The 12,777-nt window shown below is 45.1% G+C and overlaps 1 protein-coding gene across 5 annotated transcripts in view; it reads left to right on the top strand.

Annotated features, from left to right (window-relative positions):
• KLHDC8A (kelch domain containing 8A) overlaps positions 1-12,777 on the top strand; it is a 358,281-nt gene that overhangs the window by 229,842 nt on the left and 115,662 nt on the right. For 2 of the 5 annotated variants that reach the window (XM_077481299.1, XM_077481298.1), the window contains exons 7-8: positions 7,996-8,130; positions 8,211-8,773. The exons of 2 other annotated variants lie outside the window; for them this stretch is intronic. In XM_077481299.1, coding sequence (XP_077337425.1) covers positions 7,996-8,130; positions 8,211-8,353 — 278 coding nt within the window. In that variant the 3' untranslated portion in view covers positions 8,354-8,773. Of the gene's footprint in view, positions 1-7,995; positions 8,131-8,210; positions 8,774-12,777 lie in introns of those variants that run through there. One more of the 5 variants, XM_077481297.1, reaches the window with a different exon arrangement.

The following is a 12,777-nucleotide window of genomic DNA, read 5'->3' as shown; positions in this document are numbered from 1 at the left end:
CTTGTTCGCTCCTAAAATCAAAAACAATAAAATGATATGTATATATTTAAAATTATAAGCATCTAGTGCTATTGGATTGCTCACACCAAAACACACTCTCATAAACTGTATCTACAAACCAAGTAGTGCTGCGGTCCTATATAACAAATGTGTATTAAAATTCAATAGTGCTGCTGTCACTTTAACCAATTCAGCCCCAGAAGAATTTACCCCCTTCCTGACCAGGCCATTTTTTGCAATACGACACTACGTAGCTTTTAATGACAATTATGCAGTTATGCGACATTGTACCAAAATTTTATTTATGTCCTTTTTGCCTCACAAATAGAGCTTTCTTTTGGTGGTATTTGATCACCTCTACGGTTTTTATTTTTTGCTCTAAAAAACAAAAAAAAGAAGAGCGACCATTAAAAAAAAAAAACCCCCACACACAATATTTTGTACTTTTTGCTATAATAAATATCCAAAAAAAACAACAAATTTCTTTATCAGTTTAGACCGATATGTGGTGTTATACATATTTTTGGTAACATAAAAGTCGCAATAAGCGTATATTGATTGGTTTGCGCAAAAGTTATAGCACCTACAAAGTAGGAGATAGATTTATGGCATTTTATTTATTTTTTACTAGTAATGTCGATTATCTGAGATTTTTAATCGGGACTGCAACATTGCGGCGGACACATCGGCCCTTTTTTGGGACCAATGACATTTAAACAGCGATCAGAGCTAAAAATAGCCACTGATTACTGTATAAATATCACTGGCAGGAAAGGGGTTAACCCTAAGGGAAGCTCAAGGGGTTAAATGTGTTCCCTAGATTCTAACTGTGGGGGGAGTATGGCTGGCCAGAGGAGGAGAGATTGTTGTTCCTAGATAGTAGGAACACACAATCTGTCTCCTGTCCCCTGACAGAACCGGAATTTGTGTGCTTACACACACAAATCCCAGATCTCACTCTCACTATCAATCATGGGTGCCCAGCAGTCATCATGCCCGCCGTCCACGTGTGTTGGTTTTGGGGACACACTGCGCGCGTGAAGGCGCCCGCGCGCCGGCCACAGCATCTTAAAGAGCGGACGTACAGCTACGGCAGCTCACGCAGGGGGCTGGTCGGGAAGGGGTTAAATCATGGATATCATGTGAATCTTGGGAAACACCAGCTCCAACAAAACGTGAATCTACCATCTACTATAAAATTCCCTGTATTTCCGAAGAAAAAAAAACGTCTTCACCTGTGTCCAACACTGTGCAACAGATAGCTTCATATCCCTTCACAGATGTGCCCTCCCCTCGAGGGATACGACCAATGGATGGTGTATGTTTTTTTTTTTTTTTTTTTTTTTTAGTTTTTATTGTGCCCACAAAGAATAATCATACAGTACATCAGATAGAGGCTACATCAACAATTATAGAGCAGCAAACATACATCCGTGTCAATAACATCGCAGATATCAATCTACCCTAACTCAGCCATTTGGGTTACCTACCTTACAATGCAGCATATGCCTCCCCCCCTTTTTTTAAGCATTAAACAAAGAACAAAGAACCAGTAAAAAGGAGCTAATGCCCCCCCCCCCCCCAACCCTTTGCCCCCTCCTGGAGAGAAACAAACTGTCTCCCTACTCCAAGGGGAGATGCTCCCTTCTGTATGAACAGCCAAAGAAGCCCCCCCCCCCCCCCGCGCAGGGATGTCCGCATTCAGTGTTGTGTTTAATAAGACACGAGAAACCGAGCCTGTCCCCATTAAGAAGAGTATGCTCACTATCTTCCCTTTGCCATGGATTAAGAAGCGAAAAGAGTCTTAACTATCTAATGGTCTATGACCCCTCTTCCTCCAGTGTGTTCTCAGAGTCCACCCACCGGAACCATACCTTCCTAAATTTCTTGGGAGCCCCTCTGGCTTCATAGGTCATCTTATACATCATCACGTCTGCATTTACTATTTTTATCCACAACCCCAGAGTCAGCTGCTTGTCATGAATCCAAATTCTGGCAATGAGTTTCCTCACTCCAAAAAATAGGATCCTAAGGAACAGTTTAGTGTATGCATTGATCTCCTCTTGATCAAAAACCCAGGAGGCAACGTAGGGAAGAGCAAATGTCAGGCAAAGCAAACTTATCTCAGATAAATTCAGTCACCTGCAACCGTAGTGGTCTCACCTTTTTACACTCCCATACCATGTGTAGAAAAGTGCCTTGCGCCCCCATACATTTATGGCAAATAGCAGATTCCCTCCTATGCATTCGGTAGAGTCTAGCTGGTGTATAATACTGCTGGTAAAGTTAACGAAACGAAATCATTTTATCCGTAGAGGAGATGACACCAAATATGTGTCCAGTACCTCTTGCCACAGTTCTTCCGACAACTCCGGGACAATCGTCTACCACCACATCTCGGTCCAAAAAGTTGAGGTCGTTACCCCCGGCCCCACTGTCCCATAGTATCTAGAGATTTACTTGGATGGATCCGGGTCAATCAGAATCTTCTCTAAGTCCATATTCTGTACCAAAATTTCAGCCTCCCCCCCAAACTGGGCAATTGCTGCATGTTGCAGCTGCGCATAGCGAAAAAGCCAAATCTTAGGTACTCCAAATTGTTCTCTTAATTGGGCAAAAGTACAGAGACGACCATTCTGACAAAATGTGGTGTAAGTATTTAATGCCATATTTTGCTCAGGTCTTCCGTTCATCAGATAATTTCAAAAACTCCCCCAAAGATCTATTACACCATACTGGGCTATTTGGAGATAGCCACAAGGGTTCATCTTTCCACATTGGGAACACAAGTGGATGGTCTATATGTACCTTTTTCACACCATAGGGGATCTTTAGTAACGTTCCAATATTGTGGATAATTCAGGGTTTTTACTCCACTCCTTCATTTCACCTCCTCTCAGCCTATTTATGCCAGCGGCATTGACCAGGTCGTGACAAAAACAGCTCACATTTTCTTGAACTGTGTTTTTTACTTGTTCTTTAGTGATATTGCAGCTAAAAGCCAAATGAGATTTAAGTTCTCCGGTTGTAGCTGAGGCAGCTTCCAGATTTCTTGATATAATAGCCACCTTATAGTCTTTTTGAACTAATGACTTGGCAACTACTTTTCCAATCCCTCTGGATCCTCCAAAGACAGAACATACTTTACTCATCAGCTCCACACTGCTCTGTTCCTCTTCCTGTGTTCCAAGCCTCACTCTGGCTCCTGTAACCTCACCAGCTCATGTGACTGCACGCCTTTCACTGCCTAAAGCAATCACAAGGGGGCTTGTTCAGAAGGAGAAGAGTCTAGGACCAGCCCCAAATACTCCAGATGATGTGTCTATATCAACAATGGCTTTTTCGGGTTCACGATTCATCCTGAAAAGTTTTTATAGGACTGTCACTTTGCCAGGAAATCCCCTAGATTCAGAGAGGCAATGGATGACTTTATGTGGAACCAGTGGACATGGATGAATATGTTTAGTGAAAAGATTAACAAACTTGAAAAGAAAACCTTGGAAGCTCTCAGAGGCAGGGACGATAACCTCCTGAGATGCTGAGGAGCTCAGTAAAGATCTGCAAGGCAATTTGTAAATACAGGTAGGTTGGAAGGAAAGAAACAAAGAGGGGCTAGAGAATGAAAATCAATTTTTTAACACTAAAACACAACCATTTGCACACAAGAATCAGGGATGCAAGACTTCCACAGGTCCGCAAAGGCCAGAAAACATTCCTTCACCTGGAGAAAAGATAGGAGTGCTCCAGTGGCATGGCTTCTTTGGGGCCCTCAGGAGGAACCAAAGGAGCACTTGGCAGAAGAGAAGAATTATGTCGCCTTACGAGGCTTGCTCTTCTGAGCCAGTGGGAAATGGGCCCCTTTAACCCCCCAGTGACACTTTGATGAGCTTGTCCAATGAAACACAGAGGAGGCGATTGCTGAAAAAAGGGCATATAAAGATGGACCTTTTTAGAAACCTGTTCTAAGCCAAAATTATTGTGCGTACCTGTATGAACTTGAGGAGAGAGAGGGCTACAAAGGAGCCTAGGCCAAAATGTCCAACGGTCCAACTGACCTCTTTATAGTCCAAGGAAATGCTGCAGGCAGAACAGGACCCATGAAAAGTGCCAGAGTTACCTGTGACTGCTTGTAGCCCCCCCTGTGCTTACAGTTGGACGTCTAGGGTTTTCTGAGAAAACAGAACTTGTACTTTAAAGGCTTTGTACAGTTTCAAATATTTTAGTTGTTTTAGCTAGGTATTAGTGTAGTTATATTCCCTGTGCTGCTTGTTTGTCTTGCCGATAGACTCAGATATTGTGGCTTAAAGCGGGAGTTCCGCTGTTTTTTTGTTTTTTTTAAAGTCAGCATGGACAATTACAGAGAGCGGCAGAAAGGGTTAAAAATAGTGGGGGATCGGCGTATAACACGCACCCCCGATTTCCCCCTGATTTTAGGGGGGAAAAAGTGCATGTTATACGCCGATAAACACGGTATATATTTTTTTATTAGAAGGCGGTACACATTGTGAATGACCATTTAAGAGTGAAACATGTTGGGAAGTTTGCCATCTATTGTTATGCTGGTTGAGCTGTAAAACATTAGGCACTTAGCCATAATCTGTACCTTCTTTCTCTGTTTTGGTTTTATGGAATATGTGTATTTGCATTCTATTCTTCCAATAAAGGAAATTTTTTATACATTGATTATTTTCTCATCTGACTCTGCACCTATAAAGTCCAGTTTTTCAAATTTTTTCTACTTTAATCTGGGGATGCGGTGCTAATAAATAAGTTAGTATGCTCACGATCACAATATTTTGTACAATATAAAGTAGTGAGTGTACAGCTTGTGTAACAGTGTAATTTTGCTTTCCCCTTCAAAATAACTCAACACACAGCCATTAATGTCTAAACCACTGGCAACAAAAGTGAGTACACCGTAAGTGAAAATGTCCAAATTGGGTGTCACGCCCAATAGAGCAATAATTCTGCGTACACACGATCGGATTTTCCAACAAGATGGGAGTTTGTTTTTGGAAATTCCGACCGTGTGTAGGCTTCATAGGACATTTTCTGTCGGAATTTCTGACAACAGAAATTTGAGAGCTGGATCTCAAATTTTCCGCCAACAAAATCCATTGTCAGAAATTCTGAGCGTGTGTACACAATTACGACGCACAAAATTCCATGCATGCTCTGAATCAAGTACAAGACGGAAGCGCTTGATCTGGTAAAACTAGCGTTCATAATGGAGATTCCACATTCGTCACATTGCACATTTTGTAATCTTTCAATGCAGTGCATTCTCTTCTTCTTAATAATGCTAGAATAATGAAGTTGTTTTGCAGGTGGTATTCACACAGAGTTCTGACAAACTGACTTTTTTATTATTTCTTGTGATCTCATGAATAAAATTTTTAGTTTTTTCGCCAGATCTCCAGAATAGTGTTTTTAATTTTTGTTTATAGTAATCTCCTTTTTCTTTGGAAATCAAGATCTTCTGTTTTTTTGTTTTTTTTCCTAGTGATCTCCATAATCTTTTTTTTCGTTTTGTGTGTCAAGTTACCACAACACCATTATTATCTTGTATTTTTTAACCTCAAGGAGATTGGTTGGTGTTGGTGTCCCTTGTTAATTTTACATTATCTTTTTGAAATGTACCTGCCTACTCACAACAAACTTTCCTTTTTTAATTATAACACACAGCCAATGATTTAAGAAAAAATATATACATTTATTAGGGGACATAAAATAAAAAGAGGAAGGCAACGCTGCATAAACTTTGGACCCCAGGGCAGACATCAGCTATTTGACAGGCAAAATTGGGAGCCTGAGGAGTCCATTTAATAGGGAGAACAATCCAGTTCAGGACTCAGAGAGATCAGAAACAGCAGCAGATGACGTATGTCCCCAGGCTGTGGTCTTACCACAGCCTGCGTCTTTTGCCAGACCAGACAGAACCCAGGGCATCACTCTCTTGTCGTCCTTACACTCTTGCTTCCAGGCTGTGGCTCTGGTGTTGGAGTTGTGGCAGGAGGTGGAGGAGGAGGATGGTCCAACTCCCACAGGTGGGTTTTGCTTGTGATTTTGCCCCTCAACCCCTTATTTAGGGCCATATAGATCAGTTCCTCACAAAAGAGGCATTGGCCCACCTCCATTTCCTGCATTTTGTTGGCAGCCATAGGCCTACAGAAGACTGGTGGGGGACACAGAAGCCTGACAAATTAACCCAAGTGCTGACTCTTCCACGCTCCTCCCCTTCCTGGGCCTTTTTTGTTGAAGGTGGAGGGGAGGGACCTGGGATTCAGTCAGGCTACTGGGCCCAGCCACCTCCTGGCTGCCACTTTCTACAGCCTCCTCCTCACTAAGGATTTTCTGTACATGAAAAAGGGACATAGTTTTAGTTTATTGTTCATCAATCACACACAATTTTGATAAATATGTTGACCAATGCTATACCTGACTCAAGCTGGGCTCCTCCACATCTTCTTCCTGGGTGGAGGGCCCAGGTTGGACATTGTAAGCCTCAGCTGGAGTGGAAGGAAGAGTGGAAGGAAGGGTTGAGAATGAGGGCTTGATTTCAGTCCAGTCTGACAGAAATCGCAGTCTGTCATAGTACCATAGTCTGGGTACATAAATGTCATCTGCTGCTGCTGCTCCTGATCTCTGGGAATCCTGGACCTTCTTGCGCAGTCTATTATATGTGTTTCTCATGCCACCAATTTTGCACTTCAAATAGTTGATGTCTGCCGTGGGTATCTGCGGCTTCACAAATTCCAGCAATTTATCCAGTGCTGCCTTCCTCTTTAGTCGATTTGTATAAAAGGGGCGTTTTGTCTGCCACAGACAGGTCAGCTCTCTGTACAAATCAATGAATTGGGGGAAGGAAATCGTGATCGTTGAATCGATCCATTTTATCTGTAAGACACAACACAAGACAAACCCTAACATCAGGCTAAACTTGCATAATCTTGTCCCAATATAGGGCTCACTCTGTAAGCAGTATAGGCCACTGATGCCCCAAGTTCAAGTTGTACCTTTGTTAGAACGATTGTCGCTTCTGCTACTCCGTCCTCCGCTCACAGATTGTTCGTACGATGCACGCGTGTTACGCTTTATATACACTGCGCCTGCGTGAAACTCCACCCGCTCCTGACTTCTTTATAGTACATTCCCTGCCCCTTGTCTTTCGGATCCACGAATGTCCCGATCTTGGAGATTTAAGACTTCTAATATGTCCTTGGGTGAGATGGTGGACATCTTGAAAAGGGCAGACTATGACAGGAAACATGGACCTTACCCAAACCCAAATGTCAGAAAGGCCAAGATCACGACTAAAGTTGTGAAAAGTCTGCAGAAGAATTTTGGGGTACGGCGATCGAAGGATCAAATGAGGAAACAATGGTCAGACCTCAAATTGAAGGAGCACGATCAGTACAGAAGAATCAAGAGAGTGCTGCAAAAAAGTATTTTGTCATGTGTTCCCATTCTTATTACGTTTGTGCTGCCCCATGTGCTTTTCTTTACTGTTGTACAGTTTAAAATGGCAAGTTTCAGGTTCGGGGGCACAGTAATCGTTCGTAGTAAACTTCATTAGTTCGCCCACTAATACAATGTTTTTTCCAGGTGCAGGTTAACTACATTTGTTCAGGCCTATTTTTAGTAAAAGAAGTTTAGTACATTGTTGTCTAGATGGGTTTGTAAGTAGAATGAAATGCAAACTTGTAAAAGCAGCTGTTCACACATCTGGATGCAGGAACACTAGTGTGGGACACCAGAACAAACTTTTTAGGGTGTCCCACATAGGTGCTCCAGTGGATACTAGTGGTGTCTCCATGTGTAAAACTTTACCCAAAAAGGTAAGTATTCCAGCTTGAAGAAAAGGAAAAAAAATGATGTCTTCAACTTGAAACTCTGCCAAAACAGACAATTGTACGACACTTCAAGCAATGTTTCATATTCCTATTTCTTGCCTCAGATATCTGTGTGCTAAGTATACCTTTATTTTATTCACAGGGGAGAAAAGAATTGGGACGTCAGAGGACACCAGCGACCCCCAACCTCCTAAAGAAGGGGAAATTCCAAAACCACAATCTGAGGATGTGGAAGGAGGAAAGGTTTATGAAGTGGGCGAAATAGTGACCACAACAGGTGAGTGTCTGAGACCACTGCTTCAAGTAATAGATTTGTTCCTGTATATTTATAATACATGGTGTGTCTTTTTATTTTAGGTGATGTGGATGTTGTGGAAGAAGAATCTCATTTCACAAGTGCACACATCCTCATTGAGATCATGTTGTGCAATCAGGATTTACAGAAGATCAAGGAAGACATCAATGATGTTGAAATAAAAAAAGACTCAAAACATCACTGATGTTTTAGGCAGAATATAAAACATACCATTTTCTATTTTTTTGAATTTTATTAGAACTTTTCTAAAATATGTTGAAACCTAAATTTTGAAGATGCACACACAGTGTCAACATGTGCTATCTGCCATTATGGGATATTAAGGTATGCATTTTGTAGGTGCAACCCCTTCCTCACAACTCAAGTAGCCGAGAGGAAGGGGTTGTACCCCCGAAACACGTCCATTGATCCCCCATGATGGGAGCTAGCACATGTTGACCTTAGGCATGGGATCAGGAGGGAAATCCCCATCTTGACATCACCCCATCTGATAAAGGCAATATCAACACAGTTTGGACATACGAATGTCTGATATTGCCTTCAATTTATCAAAGTTGAACTTTGTAAGCTGCTGAGTTGTGTATTGTTTTAAGTTTTGAAAAGCATGCCTGTTTACCACAAAAAAAGGATATTTCTACTGCCCCCCCCCCCCCCCCCAAAAAAAAAATTATAAAAAAAAATAATTATCGTTTGTTCAAAAACCCTTTTCTAAACGCACATGTGAATGTGCACAAAGTAAAACATTTTCTACTCAACAATGTGTGGCTTCTTTCAATGCTCAAGAGCAGTTTTTTGCTTAAGTTGATGTTTACAGTGACAATGGGGGTTATTTCCTAAAGGCAAATCCAATTTGCACTACAAGTGCACTTTCAGTGCAAAGTGAATCTTCCTTTAGTAAATAACACCTACAGTGCTTTATAATTTACATAAATCAGGCCATTATTGTCACTGCAAAAAATTATTTCAGGGTGCTGAAAAACCAGAGTTTGTCACGGTCCCTACCGTGTCTTTTAGATGGCCAGGCATGGGGCGCCCAAGTGGCTCTGGGTGGTACTGAACTCATGACTGTCAGTTGTTGCTCCTGTTTCTTTACCTCTGAGTAGGGATGAGCTTCGTGTTCGAGTCGAACATACGTTCGACTCGAACATCGGCTGTTCGCCCGTTCGGCGAAGTCCGAAAGTTTTGGTCCGTTCGCGCCAAATTCCTGTGGCGCTCACGGCCCACAATGCACTGCGATGGCGCAGTGCATTGCTGGCTCATGATTGGCCAAGCATGCACTGTGACCCCGCATGCTTGGCCAATCGCAGCGCCAGCAGCGAGGAGAGCCATGATTGGCCACAGGCAGGATGCCTGTGGCCAATCATAGCTCAGGCTGTGTAGTGCACGCCCCACACTATAGAAGGCCGCCAGCGCGGCGGCCTTGTGTAGTGTGTTGGCGTCTGAAGCAGTGGGTGTTCTGTGTACCTTCAACACAGTACACACCGATCGTTTTCGGGCCGATTTTCGATCTTGCTGTTGTGTAGTGGTTGTTGTCTGCGTGCCCTGACCGCAGTATACACCGCTATATTCACCTCACCTATATAGCTAGTGATCTATCTTTTATAATAGAGCTTGCAGTCAGTAGTGTTAGGAGCTAGTGCGTGCTGTCTGCGTGCTCTGTACCCAGTACATACCGCTATGTCCACCTACATAGCTCTTCTCTATTTGAGCCCACTTGACATCTGCAGGAGTTATTGGAAGTTGTGTGTGCCTCCAGCACAGCACAGTATACATCTGTATATACCCCTTTATCTCTGGTGTTCTATAATAAAGGCATCTGCAGGAGTTAGTGGGTGTTCTGTGTACCTTCAACACAGTACACACCGATCGTTTTCGGACGATTTTCGATCTTGCTGTTGTGTAGTGGTTGTTGTCTGCGTGCCCTGACCGCAGTATACACCGCTATATTCACCTCACCTATATAGCTAGTGATCTATCTTTTATAATAGAGCTTGCAGTCAGTAGTGTTAGGAGCTAGTGCGTGCTGTCTGCGTGCTCTGTACCCAGTACATACTGCTATGTCCACCTACATAGCTCTTCTCTATTTGAGCCCACTTGACATCTGCAGGAGTTATTGGAAGTTGTGTGTGCCTCCAGCACAGCACAGTATACATCTGTATATACCCCTTTATCTCTGGTGTTCTATAATAAAGGCATCTGCAGGAGTTAGTGGGTGTTGTGTGCCTCTAGCACAATATACACTACCCAACTGCTTTTTTACCCAACTCCCTTTAGGCCATTACCATGTCTGGAAGGCCAGCAAGGAGAGGCAGACAGGCGCGAGACGATAAAAGAGGGCAAGCAGGCTCTGTGTCTAGAGACAACAGTGCTGGTCGTGGACGCATTGTCATCAGCACGTGGCCATGGGACACGCTTGTACTTCTTTTCGGCAGCTGGACATGTTGAGCCGCAACATGCCAACGACTTGGTAGAGTGGATGACCAAGCCCTCTTCATCCTCCTCATCCTCTCTCACCCAGTCTCAGGGTACTAGCAAAGCAGCTGCCAACGCATCGTCTTCCCTCCTCTCAATGTCATCAGTGACTCCTTCCCTAGACCCACCACGTCCTCCTGAGGAGTCTCCTGAACTCTTTGAGCACAGTGTTGGGTACATGCTCCAGGAGGATGCCCAGTGTTTTTTAGCCTCTGATGATGACACTCAGCTAGAGGAAGGCAGTAGCGTGAATGCAGAGAGAGGGGGTGCTCAAGAAGGACAGCAATCTGGCAGTCATGTTCCACAAGCTGCAGCATACTGCCAGGTTTGCTACAGCGATGAAGAGGGAGGGGATGATGAGGGCACTGACTCCACGTGGGTGCCTGGTAGGAGAGAGGAGGAGGAGGAGGAGGCGGCACATGTCCAACGAGGCAGGATGCCCTCCGGGGGCCAGCTTAGGGGCAGCACACCGACTGAATCACACCGCAGAGCTCCGCCTGTGCAGGGCGCTGCCTCTGCACGTTATGCTAAAAGTTCTTTGGTGTGGGCCTTTTTTGAGACGAGTGCATCAGATCGCACCGCTGCTATTTGCAACATATGTCTCAAGCGTATCTCGCGTGGCCAAAACATCAGCCGCTTGGGCACCACATGCTTGACCAGACATATGTTGACCTGCCATGCAGCTCGTTGGCAAGCGTACCTCAAAGACCCACACCAAAGAACAAAGCGGCCCTCTCCTTGCTCCTCATCAGCTGGCATCTCCAACCCCACTAGACCTTCAGTCCTCTCTGAAACCTGCTCTGAGAGGAATGAAGGTGTAGAATTAGGTGTGTCACAGCCAAGTGTTTCCGGGCACTCTGCTAGCAGTACACCCACGTCCGATTATAGCAGGCAAATGTCCCTGCCCCAGCTGCTGGACCGGCGAAAGAAGTTCACTCCCAGCCATCCACATGCCCAGCGGTTGAATGCTAGCTTGGCTAAATTGCTAGCACTTCAACTGCTGCCTTTTCAGTTGGTAGACTCGGCCCCCTTCCGTGAGTTTGTACAATGTGCGGTTCCTCAGTGGCAGGTCCCCAAACGCCACTTTTTCTCACGGAAGGCGATTTCGGCTCTCTACCGGCATGTGGAAGGCAATGTCCTTGCCTCGCTGGACAGGGCAGTCAGCGGTAAGGTGCATATTACCGTTGACTCATGGTCCAGCAGGCATGGACAGGGACGCTACCTGTCTTTCACGGCCCATTGGGTCACTCTTCTGGCAGCTGGGAAGGATGCAGGACAAGGTGCAGTAGTGTTGGAGGTTGTTCCGCCACCACGCCTCCAAAATGCTACTATTGGTTGTGACACACCTCTCTCATCCACCCCCTCCTCTTCTTCTTCCTCCATGGCCTCTTCCAGTGCTCTGTCCTCAGAACCGGCGGTGCTCCGTAGGCGTTCCAGGGGCTACGCAAGTACGCAGGCAAAACAATGCCATGCCGTGCTTGCGCTGGTTTGTTTGGGGGACAGGAGCCACACTGGGGCGGATGTTTTGTCAGCTCTGCAGGGGCAGGCCGAGAGGTGGTTGACGCCACGCCAGCTTAAGCCAGGTATGGTGGTTTGCGACAATGGCACCAACCTCCTCTCCGCCCATGTGCCCTGTGTAGCTCACGTCCTTAACCTGGTGGTGCAGCGGTTCTTGGGCAGGTACCCCGGCTTACAGGATGTCCTGAAGCAGGCCAGGAAAGTCTGTGTGCATTTCCGCCAATCATTTAATGCCTGTGCTCGGCTGGCTGAGCTCCAAAAGGAGTTGAACCTGCCCAAGAACCGCCTTATATGTGACATGCCCACCAGGTGGAACTCAACGTTGGCCATGCTGCAGCGGCTGCACACGCAGCAGAGGGCCATCAATGAGTACCTGTGTGACTACGGCACCAGGACAGGGTCAGGGGAGCTCGGATTTTTCTCACCACGCCAGTGGGGCATGATCAGGGATGCATGCACTGTCCTGTCACCGTTTGAGGAGGCCACAAGGATGGTGAGCAGTGACAGTGCATGCATCAGTGACACTGTACCTCTTGTCCACTTCTTGGAGCATACGCTGCGTGGAATAATGGACAGGGCACTTGAGGCAGAACAGAGGCAGGAAGAGGAGGACTTCCT

This window comes from Lithobates pipiens, unplaced genomic scaffold (assembly GCF_037356315.1).
Source record: "Lithobates pipiens isolate NorthernLeopardFrog02 unplaced genomic scaffold, aLitPip1_a1.2 Scaffold_16, whole genome shotgun sequence".
NCBI lineage: Eukaryota > Metazoa > Chordata > Amphibia > Anura > Ranidae > Lithobates > Lithobates pipiens.
The sequence above is the reverse complement of the archived record's forward strand: the minus strand, read 5'-3'. Positions and strand labels throughout refer to the sequence as shown.